The following is a 15,773-nucleotide window of genomic DNA, read 5'->3' as shown; positions in this document are numbered from 1 at the left end:
AATATCATCACCACCATCACTCCCATCACCACCATCATCGCAAAGGTCTATATTTGGGTTGGTGGTTTTCCATTTGGTTTGTCCTTCAAGGACCAATCTTACCGTCTCATCAGCACCATTTGTCCACAAATACACAAAAGAAAAATATCCTCAGTATAGCCTTAACAGCCTTTTGGGGTAAGTGCTGTTTGCGAGCACCTATAAAGGCCGGTATGGGTGGTCAACACGATGCCTGGTCGCCTTTGTTTTACACGCCACACGAGATACTCATTTGAGGCTGAGTCGACCTAGGAGAGGCCCAGGACCGGTTCAGATAATCGTCACTGGTGTTGGCCTTGAGCGGGAATCGAACTCGGGTCGCCGGGTTCATAGCGCACACACGCGCGCACACACGCGCACACACACACGCGCACACACACACGCGCGCACACACGCGCGCACACACACACGCGCGCACACACGCACACACACACACGCGCGCACACACGCGCACACACACGCGCGCACACACGCACACACACGCACACACACACGCACACACACACGCGCGCACACACGCGCACACACACGCGCGCACACACGCACACACGCACACACACACACACGCGCACACACGCACACACACACGCACACACACACGCACACACACACACGTGGGCACGCGCGCGAGCACCTAGCCTGGCGCATCCCCTGCCAGGTCTCCGGTGTCATTTCTCGATTTCTCGATTTCTCGTCCACTCGCCATGCTCTCTTTCTGCACCGGGGGGCTCCGAGCAAATTACATTTCGTGTCGGGGCCCAGCGGTTTGAAAAGAAATAAAATGACACCGTCTTTTCGCCCCCGGGTTAAGCCCCGCGCCATCAGGCAGGTGGGAATTTTTTGGAAAAAAGAATATGAAACAAGTAAAAAAAAACTGAAATAAAAATTACTTTACAATTTAATACAAAAGTGACTTTTTTTGGTCGAAAAACAACATTTTTTTAAACCAATATTTTCGATGAATATATTTTTTAAACGTACAAATTAAAAAGTAAATGTGCATAGCATTAAAAAAAAATAATTGTGACGGCTCTCGTGTAAAGATTTTGGGATGGAGGTTCATGAAGCCGTTGTGTTTCCCGTGGTTTGTGGGCCACGCCACAGGTGAGGGCGGCACGGTGGCTAGGAGATGTTAACTCCCTCGCCTGGTGTACAGGAGGGCGTGGGTTCGATCCCAACCCTGACGCCTATACTGTACCTTCGGTGTTCGCGTGCCTCTCTCCCCCTGGTCGCGTGGATTTTTCTCCGCGTCCTCCGGTTTTTCCCTCCAAATTTAGAATGAACGTCACAACCGTCAAGAGTATTTGGCCGCTATAAATTTGCAGCACGATGGCAAAGGAGCAGCCCTGCAGCTGCCGGCTTCACGGCAGCTGCAGGCCAAAGGTCGCGGCCCCAGCTAGAAAGATCCAACTCGCCCCCCCCCAATCTCGCTTACCCCATGAGATTATTTATATTGTTTTGCTGCTGTCAATCTCCACACGATGCGCCACTTTGTTGAGCCATAATTTGTGGCCTGGTCACTTCTGAAAAAGAGCTGCACTGTGCATCTCAGCGGGCCTTACCTGGTAAACTAAACAATTTTTTTCAGAATGTAGTTCAGTTTGTATCTAACTTGAGATAACACAACTTGGCTGAACCCCTCGATTTGAACGCAGTCGGTTAACTCAACGGGCCATGGCGCATACAAAATAATAACTAAAATAACAAAAAAACTACGTAGCGCCAGTTCTGGTTGTGTATGTTAATGGCGGACGTGCCTTTGGTGGGAATTAAAAAAACGTCTCATTAAAACCGAGAGGTTTTGGCCGGTGAGCCTGCTGAACATCTGTTCGGCAGATGTGTGAGCGTGGGCAGAATCACAACTCACCCGAGCGTGGCTTGCTTAATACGTAATGAAATGATGGCCGCGGCGGGAGAGGGATGTAATTATAATTCGCAAGTGGCCTTTCGTTAACAAAATTTTTTTTTTAGAAACGTGACTTTCATTTTTTTTACGATTCACAGCAACTCTCAACTTTACTGGGAGGTTCGCGCGAACTGGACGGGTATCGGAACATCGATTCCCAACGGTGATGCGACATCGCTCCCTTTGGTCGCCGCAGCGGCGAGATGTTAACTCCATCGCCTAGTACGCAGGAGGTCGTCGGTTCAATCCCGACCCTGACGCCTGCTGCTGTGTATTTGGAGTTTGCATCGCATTCTCTCCCCGTGGTCGCATTGTATTTTTTTTATCCGGATCCTCCGGTTTCCCCTCCACATCTAGAATCAACGTCACGCGTTTAGAGCATTTGGCTACTGCTATGAATTTCCAACATGATGATGATGATACGCTGCTTTAGTTGAGCTATTATTTGTGATAGCTCACGCTTTAGTTGAGCTATCATTTGTGATAGCTCAACTGAAGCTTGTGAATAAAAAAAAACAGCTACCTTTTATGTCATCTATTTCAACTTCATAATCGTGCTGTTTGTCGCTGGCCGTTTGGCGTTTCAGTGATTTTTGTGCATCTGGGAGCCTGCGCTCAACTTAAAAACCGTGGCCCATCTCCAATCCCGCTCATACGAGGGATCATGTGGGACGTGCTTTTCCTCGGCACAAAGATGTTCTGTTTAATTATATCATTATATTGTGTTTGTGTGTATATTTATAAAATGCTCTCATTAAACAAAACGAGTTGACGGTACAAATAGTAAATTATAAACCGCAAAAGAGAGGCGCTGGTTAACTAGGGGGATGTGGGTTTAGGGTCAGGGTTAGGTCATGATCTTCTCAAACGTGGATCTCGCTCTTGCGTTTTCTCTATCACTCTCTCTCTCACTCTCTCTTACTCTGTCGCTCTCTCTCTCGCTCTCTCTCGCTCCCTCCTACTCTCTCGCTCTCTAATGCTCTCTCACCCTCTCTTTCTCTCTCTTTCGCTCTCTCTCGCTCTCTCATCCTCTCTCATCGTCTCTCGCCCTCTCTCGCTCTCTCTCGCCCTTTGTCGCTCTCTCATTCGCTGTCTCTCTTTCTCTCTCTCTCTGGCCTTCTTACAGAAACGTCTTTCTCTGCCAAATTCTGCGTCGCGTGGATTTTACATAAATATTGCACTGTGGGAAGACAGTGGTGATGCTGTAGCACGGATGAAGAAGACAATGATGATAATAAAGGCGATGATAATCGTGATGGTGATGACAATGACGATGATTAACAAGATAACGATTTCGATTTAAAGCTTTCATGACTGCAGGGATTCATCTTCTTGGTTCTTTCGGTAAAGTCATGTAGAATGGAAATAAAATAATAAAAATAAAACATGTGGCTGAAACGTCGTGAGAATTTTATTTTATTATGTTTTATTTTTATTATTTTATTTCCATTCTACGTGACTTTACCGAAAGAACCAAGAAGAAGATAACCATTATGATGACAATGAAGATGATGCAACCAATGTCGATGATGATGATGGTGGTGGTGATGATGATGATGACGACAATTAAGAAGGCGATGACAATGATGGTGATATAATCAATGACAAAAATGACAAAAAACGACGATGACGATGATGATGGCAATGATTCCCAACGATTCAGGTGCTCCGTCGCAACAGGAGGGTGCTGTGGGTATATGGCAGCGATTCTGTAGGGGTGATCAAGACGATGGCGATGATGACAATTACGATGAATACAATGGTGATGACGGTGATGACTGTGGTGACGATGACCTCAACTGGTATATGTGTCCTGCTGTACCTGGGAGGGCACTCTGGGTCGACGGTGGTCATGCAGTACAGGCGATGAAAACAATGGCAATGATGACAATGATGATGACGACGACGATGACAATGATGATGACGACGACGATGATGACGATGATCGTGAGGATGATCTCTGTCACCGTAGCCGTACCCTGGGGGGTGGGCGCTGTGGGTAGACGGTGGCGATGCCGTGAGGGTGATGACACGATGCCAATGAGTATGAACTAAATGACAATGACGAATAGAATAATGACGACGATGATGATGACGATGGTCAGGATAACGATCATGACGACAATCATTACGACGATCATGATGATGATCGTGACGACGATCATGATGATAATCGTGACGATGATAATGACGATGATCATGATGATGATCGTGATAATGATCATGACGACGACCATGACAATGATCGTGATAATGATCATGACGACGATCACGACAACGATCATGATGACGCACATGACGACGATCATGACGATGATCATGATAATGATCATGACGATCACGACAACGATCATGATGATGCACATGACGACGATCATGACGATGGTCATGATAATGATCATGACGACGATCATGACAACGATCATGACGACGCACATGACGGCGATCATGACGCTGGTCATGATAACGATCATGACGACGATCACGACAACGATCATGACGACGCACATGACGACGATTGTGACGATGATCATGATAATGATCATGACGACGATCACGACAATGATCATGACGACGCACATGACGACGATCATGACGCTGGTCATGATAATGATCATGACGACGATCATGACAACGATCATGACGACGGTCATGACTACGACGATAAAGACGATGATCCCCGGTCGCCGTAGCCGTACCTGGGGGGCACTGCGGGTAGACGGTGGCGATGCCGTAGGGGTGGGAGCGCTGTGTGGGCGTGTGCTCGTCCGTCTGCTGCCCCAGCGACGCCGCGACCACCGCGTCACTGCGGTGACGTCACAATCGAGGGGAAGGGGCGGGGGGCCAGGGGGGTGGCGGGGGGGGGGTAGAAGAGGGGAGGGGGCAGTGTAAAAGTGGGATCGTTAAAAAACATTGCCACCGTTGTGATGATTGTGGACAACAAATGACGGTGGTGGTGGCCATGACAGGATACAAGGAGGCAACCTCACAATCCCGCACTCTCCTGTTGCTAGTTTTGTAAGCAATTTTGTATATAAATAACAAATATTATTTAGTATTATTTTTCTACGCGTGAATATTTGGTGATCGGGCTGAGAACATCAACTCATTACACTTAAGAACCCCGTTTAATCACAACGATGAGCCTACGAGTCTCTACATGAGTCTATGGCTGTCTATGTGAGTCTGGCGCTCTCTGTGAGTCTCTGAGTCTCTCTGTGAGTCTACGAGTGTCTATATAAGTCATTGGTGACCAGGCTGAGATCATCAACTCGCTACAAAACAGGTATATTAACCTGCCCACATCGCTCAACGCTATCGTAATTATGAAATTGCTAACTTTTTTGGAAAAACGCTTTCGCCATGCAAAACTAAACATTTAATTCCGAGGAGATTTTTTTTTTAATAATAACAATAACAAACAACCCAATAACTCAACGCCAATTAAAATGCGAACATCGTTTCGTGAAACCGGCCTCCCAGGGCTGAATTTGGACAAAACGGCTTCTGTTTGGCAGAGCGAGCAAGTGGAGATATTGATCCAGAGCCCCCCTCCCCCAGCCACCCACTCCGCTGACCCCCCACCCCCCCTCCCATCACTCCGCTCTCAGGAGGAGTTTTTTTTTCTCTGTTGGCCTGAGCTCAAAGCTGCCGGTGTCTGAGACACAGCGCGGATGCTCGCTCGCCCAGCGGAGCTTGAGGCAAAGTCGCCAGATGTCGCCCGATTGAACCTTCTCCACCGGTGCTTCTTCACCGTTGCTGCAGCCTTGCAAGTCGTGACAAAAAACGTATCACGTTAATAAAATGCGTAGGGTTTGATGAAACAAATTAAGTTGTTGAAACTTGCGTGCCCGCGCGCGATTTGTGTTTTCGATTAATTACCTTCGAACAAAAAATCGGGCCATTTCTCGCACCGCCCCCACCCCCCCCAGAAAGGGCATCTCGCACCCCCAGGGAGTGCATGCACCCCAGGTTAAGAACCACTGGGCTATGAGGTAGACTGTCGATTATCCGCGTGTGCTTTGTCCGAATTGCGGATAAACCGCGCGAGATTTTGACACTTAACTAACAAATCGTGGGGTGTCCCCCTCAAGCCCAAAGTAATTATCTAAAAACGGCCGTGCATTTTTATTCATGTTTATGACAAGTCACAGTGCTTAAACCGAACAAATATGTTGCTCCGGTTAATCCAAAATCCACGTGATCTCCTCTACAGTACAGTAGTTGCTATATCTTTACACACAGTGGGCGGAGCTTGATTGATGATGATGATTGGCGTGGCTCTGCTACGTCCACTTAGTGGGCCGGGTCGTCTGCGCGGGAGCAGGAAAGTGCAATTATTACCGAGCAAGCACATCGATCGCCCTATTGTTCATTACAAATTTTAGTTTTGTTCATTAACGAAATCAATTTTCATAACTTAAAGATCATTTATACCTATGTCAGCGTGTTTTTTTACTTGCAAAAGAGATCCGCGGAAAATGTTTATATTTTTGGATTATCCGCGATTTATTTTTTAGTATCCGCGACTTTTTTAATCATCCGCGGCCGTCCTCCCCGTCAATAGCGTGGACAATCGAGAGTCGACTGCAGTTAGGCTGTCCATCACACCGCCAGGTGATCTTTCCAAGTGTCCCACGGAGTGAATCGGTAATAAATCACAACAGCAACCCGTTTGCATGCATGTACGTGTTTAACTTCTTTCGCACCTTACGTAGCCAACCGTGCTAATCGGAGGTGCGGGGGAGGTGGGCCTGGGGGGGGAAGGACAGCAAACTAAATATAAATTTAAAAAATCGCTGGAGAAGCCCAATATAATGAAGTCGCTCGATCTGGCAACGAAATCGCTGTTGTTGTTGTTGTAACTTTCTGACTCGCCCCCTACTGGACATCTGTGAAAAAGAGCTTCATAGCTCATCGGATTCCTCCTACTCCAATGTTAAATCCAGCTGCTGATTCCGAACACCGTAGCTCAGTGAGGGCTGCGTTTTTTAAGTGCCTCACCCCCTCCATCCGCAGCCCCCCTCTCCCACCCAGCCCCCACCCTCACCCTTCCCTCCTCCTCCCCAAGCCCCCCCCCCCCCATCCCCCGTCTCGTCACAGAGGCTTCACTATCCTCCAGCACTGGGGCGGTGTGGGTGGCTCCGAAAACCGAACCGTCAGGCTCCCTCTATGTCCCTAACCGGCGGGCACTCCTGGAAATACAAACAAGGGCAGTGGAGGGTTGAGGTGTGGAGAGTATTTATATTTGGCTACTGGTGCTGCTGCTGCTGCTGCACATTTTTCACGCGATCATAAAGCCACTTTCGTTGAGCGATCATTTGTGGTAGCCAGGTCGCTTCTGAAATAGAGCCATGGAAAGCTCAGTGGGTCTTACGTGGTAAAATAAAATAAAAACTGTCATAGCTTGAGTCGTTGCGTGCGGCTGAAGAAGCGATACAATTCGCCGCGCTTCATTCTCTCCCCGTGGTCGCGTGGATTTTTCTCCGGCTCCGCGGGGTTCTCCCTTCGAATCCTACATGCGTTTGTGGAATGTTTGGCTGCTGCTATCAATTTCCACGTGACAAAGCCACTTGGTCGAGCTATCATTTGTGGCCAGGCCGCTTCTGAAAAAGAACCGTAAATCTCAGTGGGCCTTACCTGGTAAAATAAAATAAAAATAAAAATCGTTTAGTTTGTAGTTTATTTTCGAGGTGGGTGCTGGATATTGTAAATTATTCACATCACACACCCCCCCACAAAATCCCTCCGTCCCGACGCGGTGGTTCAATGAATTAATCGCCACGTCTCTCCGGCGCCGCGAATCAACTGGAAGGTTCGACGCCGCTTTGCGTGTGGCTGGCCTGATCGGTGACAAGTAGAGCACGTGTGTTTTGTCACCTCCTCAGTATAACGGAGCTTTCAGTCACTGCCCTCCCCGTCGTAACGCTTGGCGGGGTTTTCCCCGGGATCCTTACTTTCCGCCCACGCGCACGAAGCCAAAACACGAATTACTGTAAGCATATATATGTTGAGCAACTTTCACACCGTACGTAGCCAACCGTGCTAATTGGAAGTGCGGGGGAAGGACAACAAGCTATGGGTCTCTGTGTGAGTCTGTGGGTCTCTGTGTGAGTCTATGGGTCTCTGTGTGAGTCTGTGGGTCTCTGTGTGAGTCTATGGGTCTCTGTGTGAGTCTGTGGGTCTCTGTGTGAGTCTGTGGGTCTCTGTGTGAGTCTGTGGGTCTCTGTGTGAGTCTATAGGTCTCTGTGTGAGTCAATGGGTCTGTGTGAGTCTATGGGTCTCTGTGTGAGTCTATGGGTCTCTGTGTGAGTCTATGGGTCTCTGTGTGAGTCTATGGGTCTCTGTGTGAGTCTGTGGGTCTCTGTGTGAGTCTATAGGTCTCTGTGTGAGTCTATGGGTCTCTGTGTGAGTCTATGGGACTCTGTGTGAGTCTATGGGTCTCTGTGTGAGTCTGTGGGTCTCTGTGTGAGTCTGTGGGTCTCTGTGTGAGTCTATGTGGCTCTGTGTGAGTCTATGGGTCTCTGTGTGAGTCTATGGGTCTCTGTGTGAGTCTATGGGTCTCTGTATGAGTCTATGGGTCTCTGTGTGAGTCTATGGGTCTCTGTGTGAGTCTATGGGACTCTGTGTGAGTCTATGGGTCTCTGTGTGAGTCTATGGGTCTCTGTGTGAGTCTATGGGACTCTGTGTGAGTCTGTGGGTGTCTGTGTGAGTCTGTGGGTCTCTGTGTGAGTCTATGGGTCTCTGTGTGAGTCTATAGGTCTCTGTGTGAGTCTATTGGTCTCTGTGTGAGTCGATGGGTCTGTGTGAGTCTATCTATATTGAACTTTTTTCACACCGTATTTAGCAAACCATGCTCATCGGAGGTGCGGGGGGGGGGGGGTGCAACAAACTAAACACAAAAAATCAGTTCGAAAGAAATTAGTTTTCAATCTGAATTCAAAAATTTGTCGCAGTCCATTACTCGTGGACTCTGCCAAACATCCCAATGTGACGGGGAACCCCTCCTGACAAAGTGGAGATCAATTTTAACGTGCAATTTTATTGACGGGCTTGCTGTGCTCTGGGACTGTTGTTCATGTTGTTGCTATTGTTGTTGTATTGCTGCCTTGACCCAAGCTTGCAATTAGTGTCGGAAAATCGGCTGGAATGTATGTACTTATGCAATTTGTACTTATTTGTATTTATTAGTGTTTTATTTATTTATTAAAAAGTATTTCCTTACCTTTCCCCTACTTTGCACTCCTATCGATGTTTTGTCGCTGTATTGTTTGCTGCTTATAACTCGCCGACCCCCGCGGGCCCTCTACTGGACATCTGTGAAATAAAAAGAGCTTAATAGCTCATCGGATTCCTTCCTCCAGTCTAAAAAAATAAAGAGACTCCGTCTCTGAGTCCTGGGATTCAGCCAGGGTTTAATGGATATATAAATAATGCAAGTATTATCATTATTATCGCTCTCGAGCAAAACGGCCACGCTCTCTTTCATACACTCGCGTTGCCGCTGTTGTTGTTGTCTTTAATATGCCTCATTCCAGATTTGAAGTTTTCGTGACTACAAGGATCGAAATAAATAAAAATAAAAAATGATAAAATAAAAATTGAATTAAATAAATCACGACGTTTCGATTGCAAACACAAGCAATCATCATCGGGTGTGACAATCACAGCAACATTTTTTTTGATTGACCTCTTGTTCTCACGCTTATTGCTTCGCCGTTTAAAAATGAGCTGCGCGTCTTTCCGCGTCGCTCCATTGGCAGGGCCGACACGCGCCCTGTCCTCTCTGTCGCTCTCGATTCAATGGCCGTCGACCCTTCCGCTATCTCTCCACGGACGCGCGCCCCTAACTGCCACCACATCTGACCGTGTCCGTCTCGGGTGCTCGAAGAGCTGCACTGGCCCAAACGGTTCGTTGAACGAATGCGTGACGAGGTCGCGCTCATTGCAACACAGAGAGCCTGCCACAAATGAACCACGATAACCTCGCGACGTCTCGTTTCCAGAGCATAAACCATCAAGCGAACTCCCGTCGTCCTCGCAACGGCGGCGGCGGCGGCGTCGGCCTTTGGCTGGCCGTCAAACAAAGACAGCGGCGGTCACCGCATCGCGCGGCGCTTTCAGATGCACTCCTGCGGCCGTCTGGAACGCTCTTCCTTCCGATATTGCGAAGCCACCAGGAGCAGTGCACTTTTAAATCACCTAGATTGAAAACGAATTTCTTTAGAACCGCTTGTTGTTTGTGTTCAGTTTGAGAGACCCATAGTGTGTTGTCCTCCGATGAGCACGGCCGGCTACGTACGGTGCGAAAAAAGTTCAACAAACATACGTACATACACAATTGGTCGGATCTCTCTTATTTTCGCCAGGTCAAGCCCACTCGCTGAGCTCTGGTTAGCTCCTGCGCAGTGGCTACCTGACCACTATGAACCCTGGCAGCCCATCTCAGCCGCTGAACACACACTTGGGAATCGTGTTTTTTAACTTCCGTTTTTCATTTATTCAAAATCCCTAATTTCCCCTTGACAAACGAGACGGCTGGTCTTAATTGGCTCACACAATTTTTGTTATAAAAGCCACCTCTATAATATATACAGCGAGGGAAAAAAGCATTTGATCCCCTGCTGATTCTGTACGTTTGCCCACTGACAAAGAAATGATCAGTCTATAATTTTAATGGTAGGTTTATTTGAACAGTGAGAGACAGAATAATAACACAAAAATCCAGAAAAACGCATGTCAAAAATGTTATGAATTCATTTGCATTTTAATGAAGGAAATAAGTATTTGACCCCTCTGCAAAACATGACTTAGTACTTGGTGGCAAAACCCTTGTTGGCAATCACAGAGGTCAGACGTTTCTTGCAGTTGGCCACCAGGTTTGCACACATCTCAGGAGGGATTTTGTCCCACTCCTCTTTGCAGATCTTCTCCAAGTCATTAAGGTTTCGAGGCTGACGTTTGGCAACTCGAACCTTCAGCTCCCTCCACAGATTTTCTATGGGATTAAGGTCTGGAGGCTGGCTAGGCCACTCCAGGACCTTAATGTGCTTCTTCTTGAGCCACTCCTTTTTTGCCTTGGCCGTGTGTTTTGGGTCATTGTCATGCTGAAATACCCATCCACGACCCATTTTCAATGCCCTGGCTGAGGGAAGGAGGTTCTCACCCAAGATTTGACGGTACATGGCCCCGTCCATCGTCCCTTTGATGCGGTGAAGTTGTCCTGTCCCCTTAGCAGAAAAACACCCCCAAAACATAATGTTTCCACCTCCATGTTTGACGGTGGGGATGGTGTTCTTGGGGTCATAGGCAGCATTCCTCCTCCTCCAAACACGGCGAGTTGAGTTGATGCCAAAGAGCTCCATTTTGGTCTCATCTGACCACAACAGTTTCACCCAGTTGTCCTCTGAATCATTCAGATGTTCATTGGCAAACTTCAGACGGGCATGTATATGTGCTTTCTTGAGCAGGGGGACCTTGTGGGCGCTGCAGGATTTCAGTCCTTCACGGCGTAGTGTGTTACCAATTGTTTTCTTGGTCCCAGCTGCCTTGAGATCATTGACAAGATCCTCACGTGTAGTTCTGGGCTGATTCCTCACCGTTCTCATGATCATTGCAACTCCACGAGGTGAGATCTTGCATGGAGCCCCAGGCCGAGGGAGATTGACAGTTCTTTTGTGTTTCTTCCATTTGCGAATAATCGCACCAACTGTTGTCACCTTCTCACCAAGCTGCTTGGCAATGGCCGTGTAGCCCATTCCAGCCTTGTGTAGGTCTACAATCTTGTCCCTGACATCCTTGGAGAGCTCTATGGTCTTGGTCATGGTGGAGAGTTTGGAATCTGATTGATTGATTGCTTCTGTGGACAGGTGTCTTTTATACAGGTAACAAGCTGAGATTAGGAGCACTCCCATTAAGAGTGTGCTCCTAATCTGAGCTCGTTACCTGTATAAAAGACACCTGGAAGCCAGACATCTTTCTGATTGAGAGGGGGTCAAATACTTATTTCCCTAATTAAAATGCAAATCAATTTATAACATTTTTGACATGCGTTTTTCTGGATTTTGTTGTTGTTATTCTGTCTCTCACTGTTCAAATAAACCTATCATTAAAATATAGACTGATCATTTCTTTGTCAGTGGGAAAACGTGAAAAATCAGCAGGGGATCAAAAACCTTTTTCCCTCACTGTACATATTATAATAAATGTACGTTTTACAGCCCTTTGCCAATCTACTGTTAACCTCTCATATACACTTTTCAATCCAATCGTGTGTTTGTCCTGTTTGTTGTTTTCACGTTCTGCCCCCGCGCCCCTACTGGACATCTGTGAAAGCAATAATTATAATAATCTGTTTCTGAAACTGCTGGGTGAAGGACTTCCCATGCCGTGTATCAGCCACATGGTCTAGACACGTTGATTCTAAATACGGAGGAAAACAAACTGGAGGACCCGGACAAAATCTACGCGACGGCGGGGAGAGATATCTTCAAATACAACGCAGGCAACAGTCGGGATCGAGCCCACGACCTCCTGTATACCAGGCGAGGTAGTTAACAGCTCCTAGCCACCGTGGCGCCCTGGGTTCGTGGCGCAGGCCCCTCTCCCCCCCCCCCCCCCCCCCCACGATTTCCGTGCCAGCTCTCCACCCCACCCATGCATATGAAACGATTTGTTTAACATTTGATTTGATTTGAACCTCCGCGAAAAGTGGAACATACGGAAGTGAGAGAAACCAAATTAAATCCGGTTGGGATATTTTTCTTTTGGAGGTGCAATTAATGGAACAGCTTTTTGCGGAATCTCTTGGCTCAACAACTCCACCCCCCGCTCACCTCTCCTTCCCTCCATGGCTCCCTGCCTCACCATTTCATAACTGCCCCTCCCCCCCACCTCGCCCCCTACCTCTGCACCGACTCCGCCTGGGGAAATATTCATCACTCCACACTTTTGAGATCCAACCTCCGCAGCCCGCGGGGCAGGCACGCCGAGACTGAGTTAGGTCGGCAGTACCCCCCTCCCTCCCCACGTCCACAACATGAAAGCTGAATTTTGATTTAAAGCTTTCGTGACTGCAGTAATTCATATTCTTAGCTCTTTCGGTAAAGTCACGTTAAAGGGAAACAATAAAATAATAAAATATATAAAACAATACAAATTCTCACGACGTTTCGACCATAACACAAACGGTCGTCATCAGGTGTGACAAGCAACGGCAAGAAACATTTGAAAGAAGTGGCGGTTTGCATTTATTTATTTTAAACGGTGTTTATATTTATTTATAAAAAACGTTTGCACCACGAGCAGCGATTTGGCAGTTTGTTTAGAAGGACGAGTCCATCTATGTTCTGAAAAGAGGCTGGGGGAGACAAAAAATTAATGTATGCTGTCTGAAAGCCACCATAAGCGTGAACAATCAATTAAGACCTGAAATGGTTTATCAAATCCTTCCAATGATTGCTAAGCCAGAATTCATCTTCTCGGTTTAAATTGTCTCTGTGCTTGTATATGTGGATAGCCTCATGAACGAAACTCTCATGGTAGCCAGATGGCTTACAAAGAACCTCTGTCTTGGAGAAGCCAATGTCATGTGAGCCTACTGAATTATAACAATGATCTGCCACGGCCGATGTGTTGGTCCTAACGTGTTAAAGGTCTGCTTTGTGTTCACGAATGCGGTCCGAGACATGGCGTTTGGTTTCTCCAATATAACTACTACCACAGAGGCAACTTAGTTTGTAGACACCAGGGTACTGTATGTCTGGAATCACATCTTTTACAGACGGAACCAGATAACGGATTTTATGTAATGTGTTGAAACGGACCTGGATCTTGTGTTTATTACCAAGTAAGGCCCAGCTATACAGCTCTTTTCAGAAGTGACCTGGCCACAAATGACAGCTCAACGAAAGTGGCTTATCAACGTGTGTAAATTTAAAGCAACAGCCAAATATAAGTACTCTACCCACCTCACCTCCCACTGGCCGTGTTTGTATTTCCAGGATCGACCACGGGGAGAGAGACACCGCAAACTCCAAATATACAGCAGGCGTCAGGGTCGGGATCGAACCCACGACCTCCTGCGTACCAGGCGAGGGAGTTGACATCTCGCCACCGCAGCGACCAAAGGGAGCGCTGTGGCATCACCGGTGCGAATCGTTGTTCCAATACCCGTCCAGTTCGCGCGCTTCTGTACCACGTGTCTATACCACGTGTCTGTGCCACCTGTCTGTGCCACCTGTCTGTACCAGCTGTCTGTACCACGTGTCTGTGCTACCTGTCTGTACCACGTGTCTGTGCCACCTGTCTGTACCACGTGTCTGTGCCACCTGTCTGTGCCACCTGTCTGTACCAGCTGTCTGTACCACGTGTCTGTGCCACCTGTCTGTACCACGTGTCTGTACCACGTGTCTGTACCATCTGTCTGTTCCACGTGTCTATACCACCTGTCTGTGCCACGTGTCTCTACCACCTGTCTGTGCCACGTGTCTGTGCCACGTGTCTGTGTACCACCTGCCTGTACCACCTGTCTGTGCCACCTGTCTGTGCCACTTGTTTGTGCCACCTGTCTGTACCACGTGTCTGTGCCACGTGTCTGTGCCGCGTGTCTGTACCACGTGTCTGTGCCACGTGTCTGTACCACCTGTCTGTGCCACGTGTCTGTACCACCTGTCTGTGCCAAGTGTCTGTACCACGTGTCTGTACCACCTGTCTGTGCCACGTGTCTGTACCACCTGTCTGTACCACCTCTCTGTACCACGTGTCTGTGTACCACCTATCTGTGCCAAGTGTCTGTACTACGTGTCTGTACCACCTGTCTGTGCCATGTGTCTGTACCACGTGTCTGTACCACCTGTCTGTACCACGTGTCTGTGTATCACCTGTCGGTGCCACCTGTCTGTACCACCTGTCTGTACCACGTGTCTGTACCACCAGTCTGTACCACATGTCTGTACCACCTGCCTGTGCCACCTGTCTGTGCCACCTGTCTGTGTACCACGTGTCTGTGTACCACGTGTCTGTACCACCTGTCTGTGTACCACCTGTCTGTACCACCTGTCTGTGTACCACGTGTCTGTGTACCACATGTCTGTACCACGTGTCTGTACCACTTGTCTGTACCACCTGTCTGTACCACCTGTCTGTACCACGTGTCTGTGCCATGTGTCTGTACCACCTGCCTGTGCCACCTGTCTGTACCACCTGTCTGTGTACCACGTGTCTGTGTACCACATGTCTGTACAACGTGTCTGTAACACTTGTCTGTACCACCTGTCTGTACCACCTGTCTGTGCCACCTGTCTGTGCCACGTGTCTGTACCACCTGTCTGTACCACGTGTCTGTACCACCTGCCTGTGTACCACCTGCCTGTGCCACCTGTCTGTGCCACCTGTCTGTGCCACCTGTCTGTGTACCACCTGTCTGTGTACCACCTTCCTGTACCACGTGTCTGTACCACCTGTCTGTACCACGTGTCTGTGTATCACGTGTCTGTACCACCTGTCTGTGTACTACCTGTCTGTACCACGTGTCTGTACCACCTGTCTGTGTACCACGTGTCTGTACCACCTGTCTGTGTACCACCTGTCTGTACCACCTGTCTATGTACCACGTGTCTGTGTACAACGTGTCTGTACCACCTGTCTGTACCACCTGTCTGTGTACCACGTGTCTGTACCACCTGTCTGTACCACGTGTCTGTACCACCTGTCTGTGTACCACGTGTCTGTACCACCTGTCTGTGTACCACGTGTCTGCACCACCTGTCTGTACCACCTGTCTGTGTACCACTTGTCTGTGTACCACCTGTCTGTACCACCTGTCTGT

The 15,773-nt window shown here is 48.2% G+C and overlaps 1 protein-coding gene and 1 long non-coding RNA gene across 2 annotated transcripts in view; both read right to left on the bottom strand.

Annotated features, from left to right (window-relative positions):
* The window catches only part of LOC142929339 (uncharacterized), a 335,621-nt gene that overhangs the window by 100,170 nt on the left and 219,678 nt on the right, over positions 1-15,773 (bottom strand). The window lies entirely within an intron of this gene.
* The window catches only part of LOC116947060 (nidogen-1-like), a 128,542-nt gene that overhangs the window by 4,126 nt on the left and 108,643 nt on the right, over positions 1-15,773 (bottom strand). The window contains exon 22 of the mRNA XM_032962448.2: positions 4,645-4,751. Within this exon, the coding sequence (XP_032818339.2) occupies positions 4,645-4,751 (107 nt within the window). The remainder of the gene's footprint in view (positions 1-4,644; positions 4,752-15,773) is intronic.

This window comes from Petromyzon marinus, chromosome 29, assembly GCF_048934315.1.
Source record: "Petromyzon marinus isolate PM22_M1 ecotype Great Lakes invasive population chromosome 29, UKy_Petmar_22M1.pri1.0, whole genome shotgun sequence".
NCBI classification, from domain to species: Eukaryota; Metazoa; Chordata; class Hyperoartia; order Petromyzontiformes; family Petromyzontidae; genus Petromyzon; species Petromyzon marinus.
This window is presented reverse-complemented; position numbering and strand designations above follow the sequence as displayed.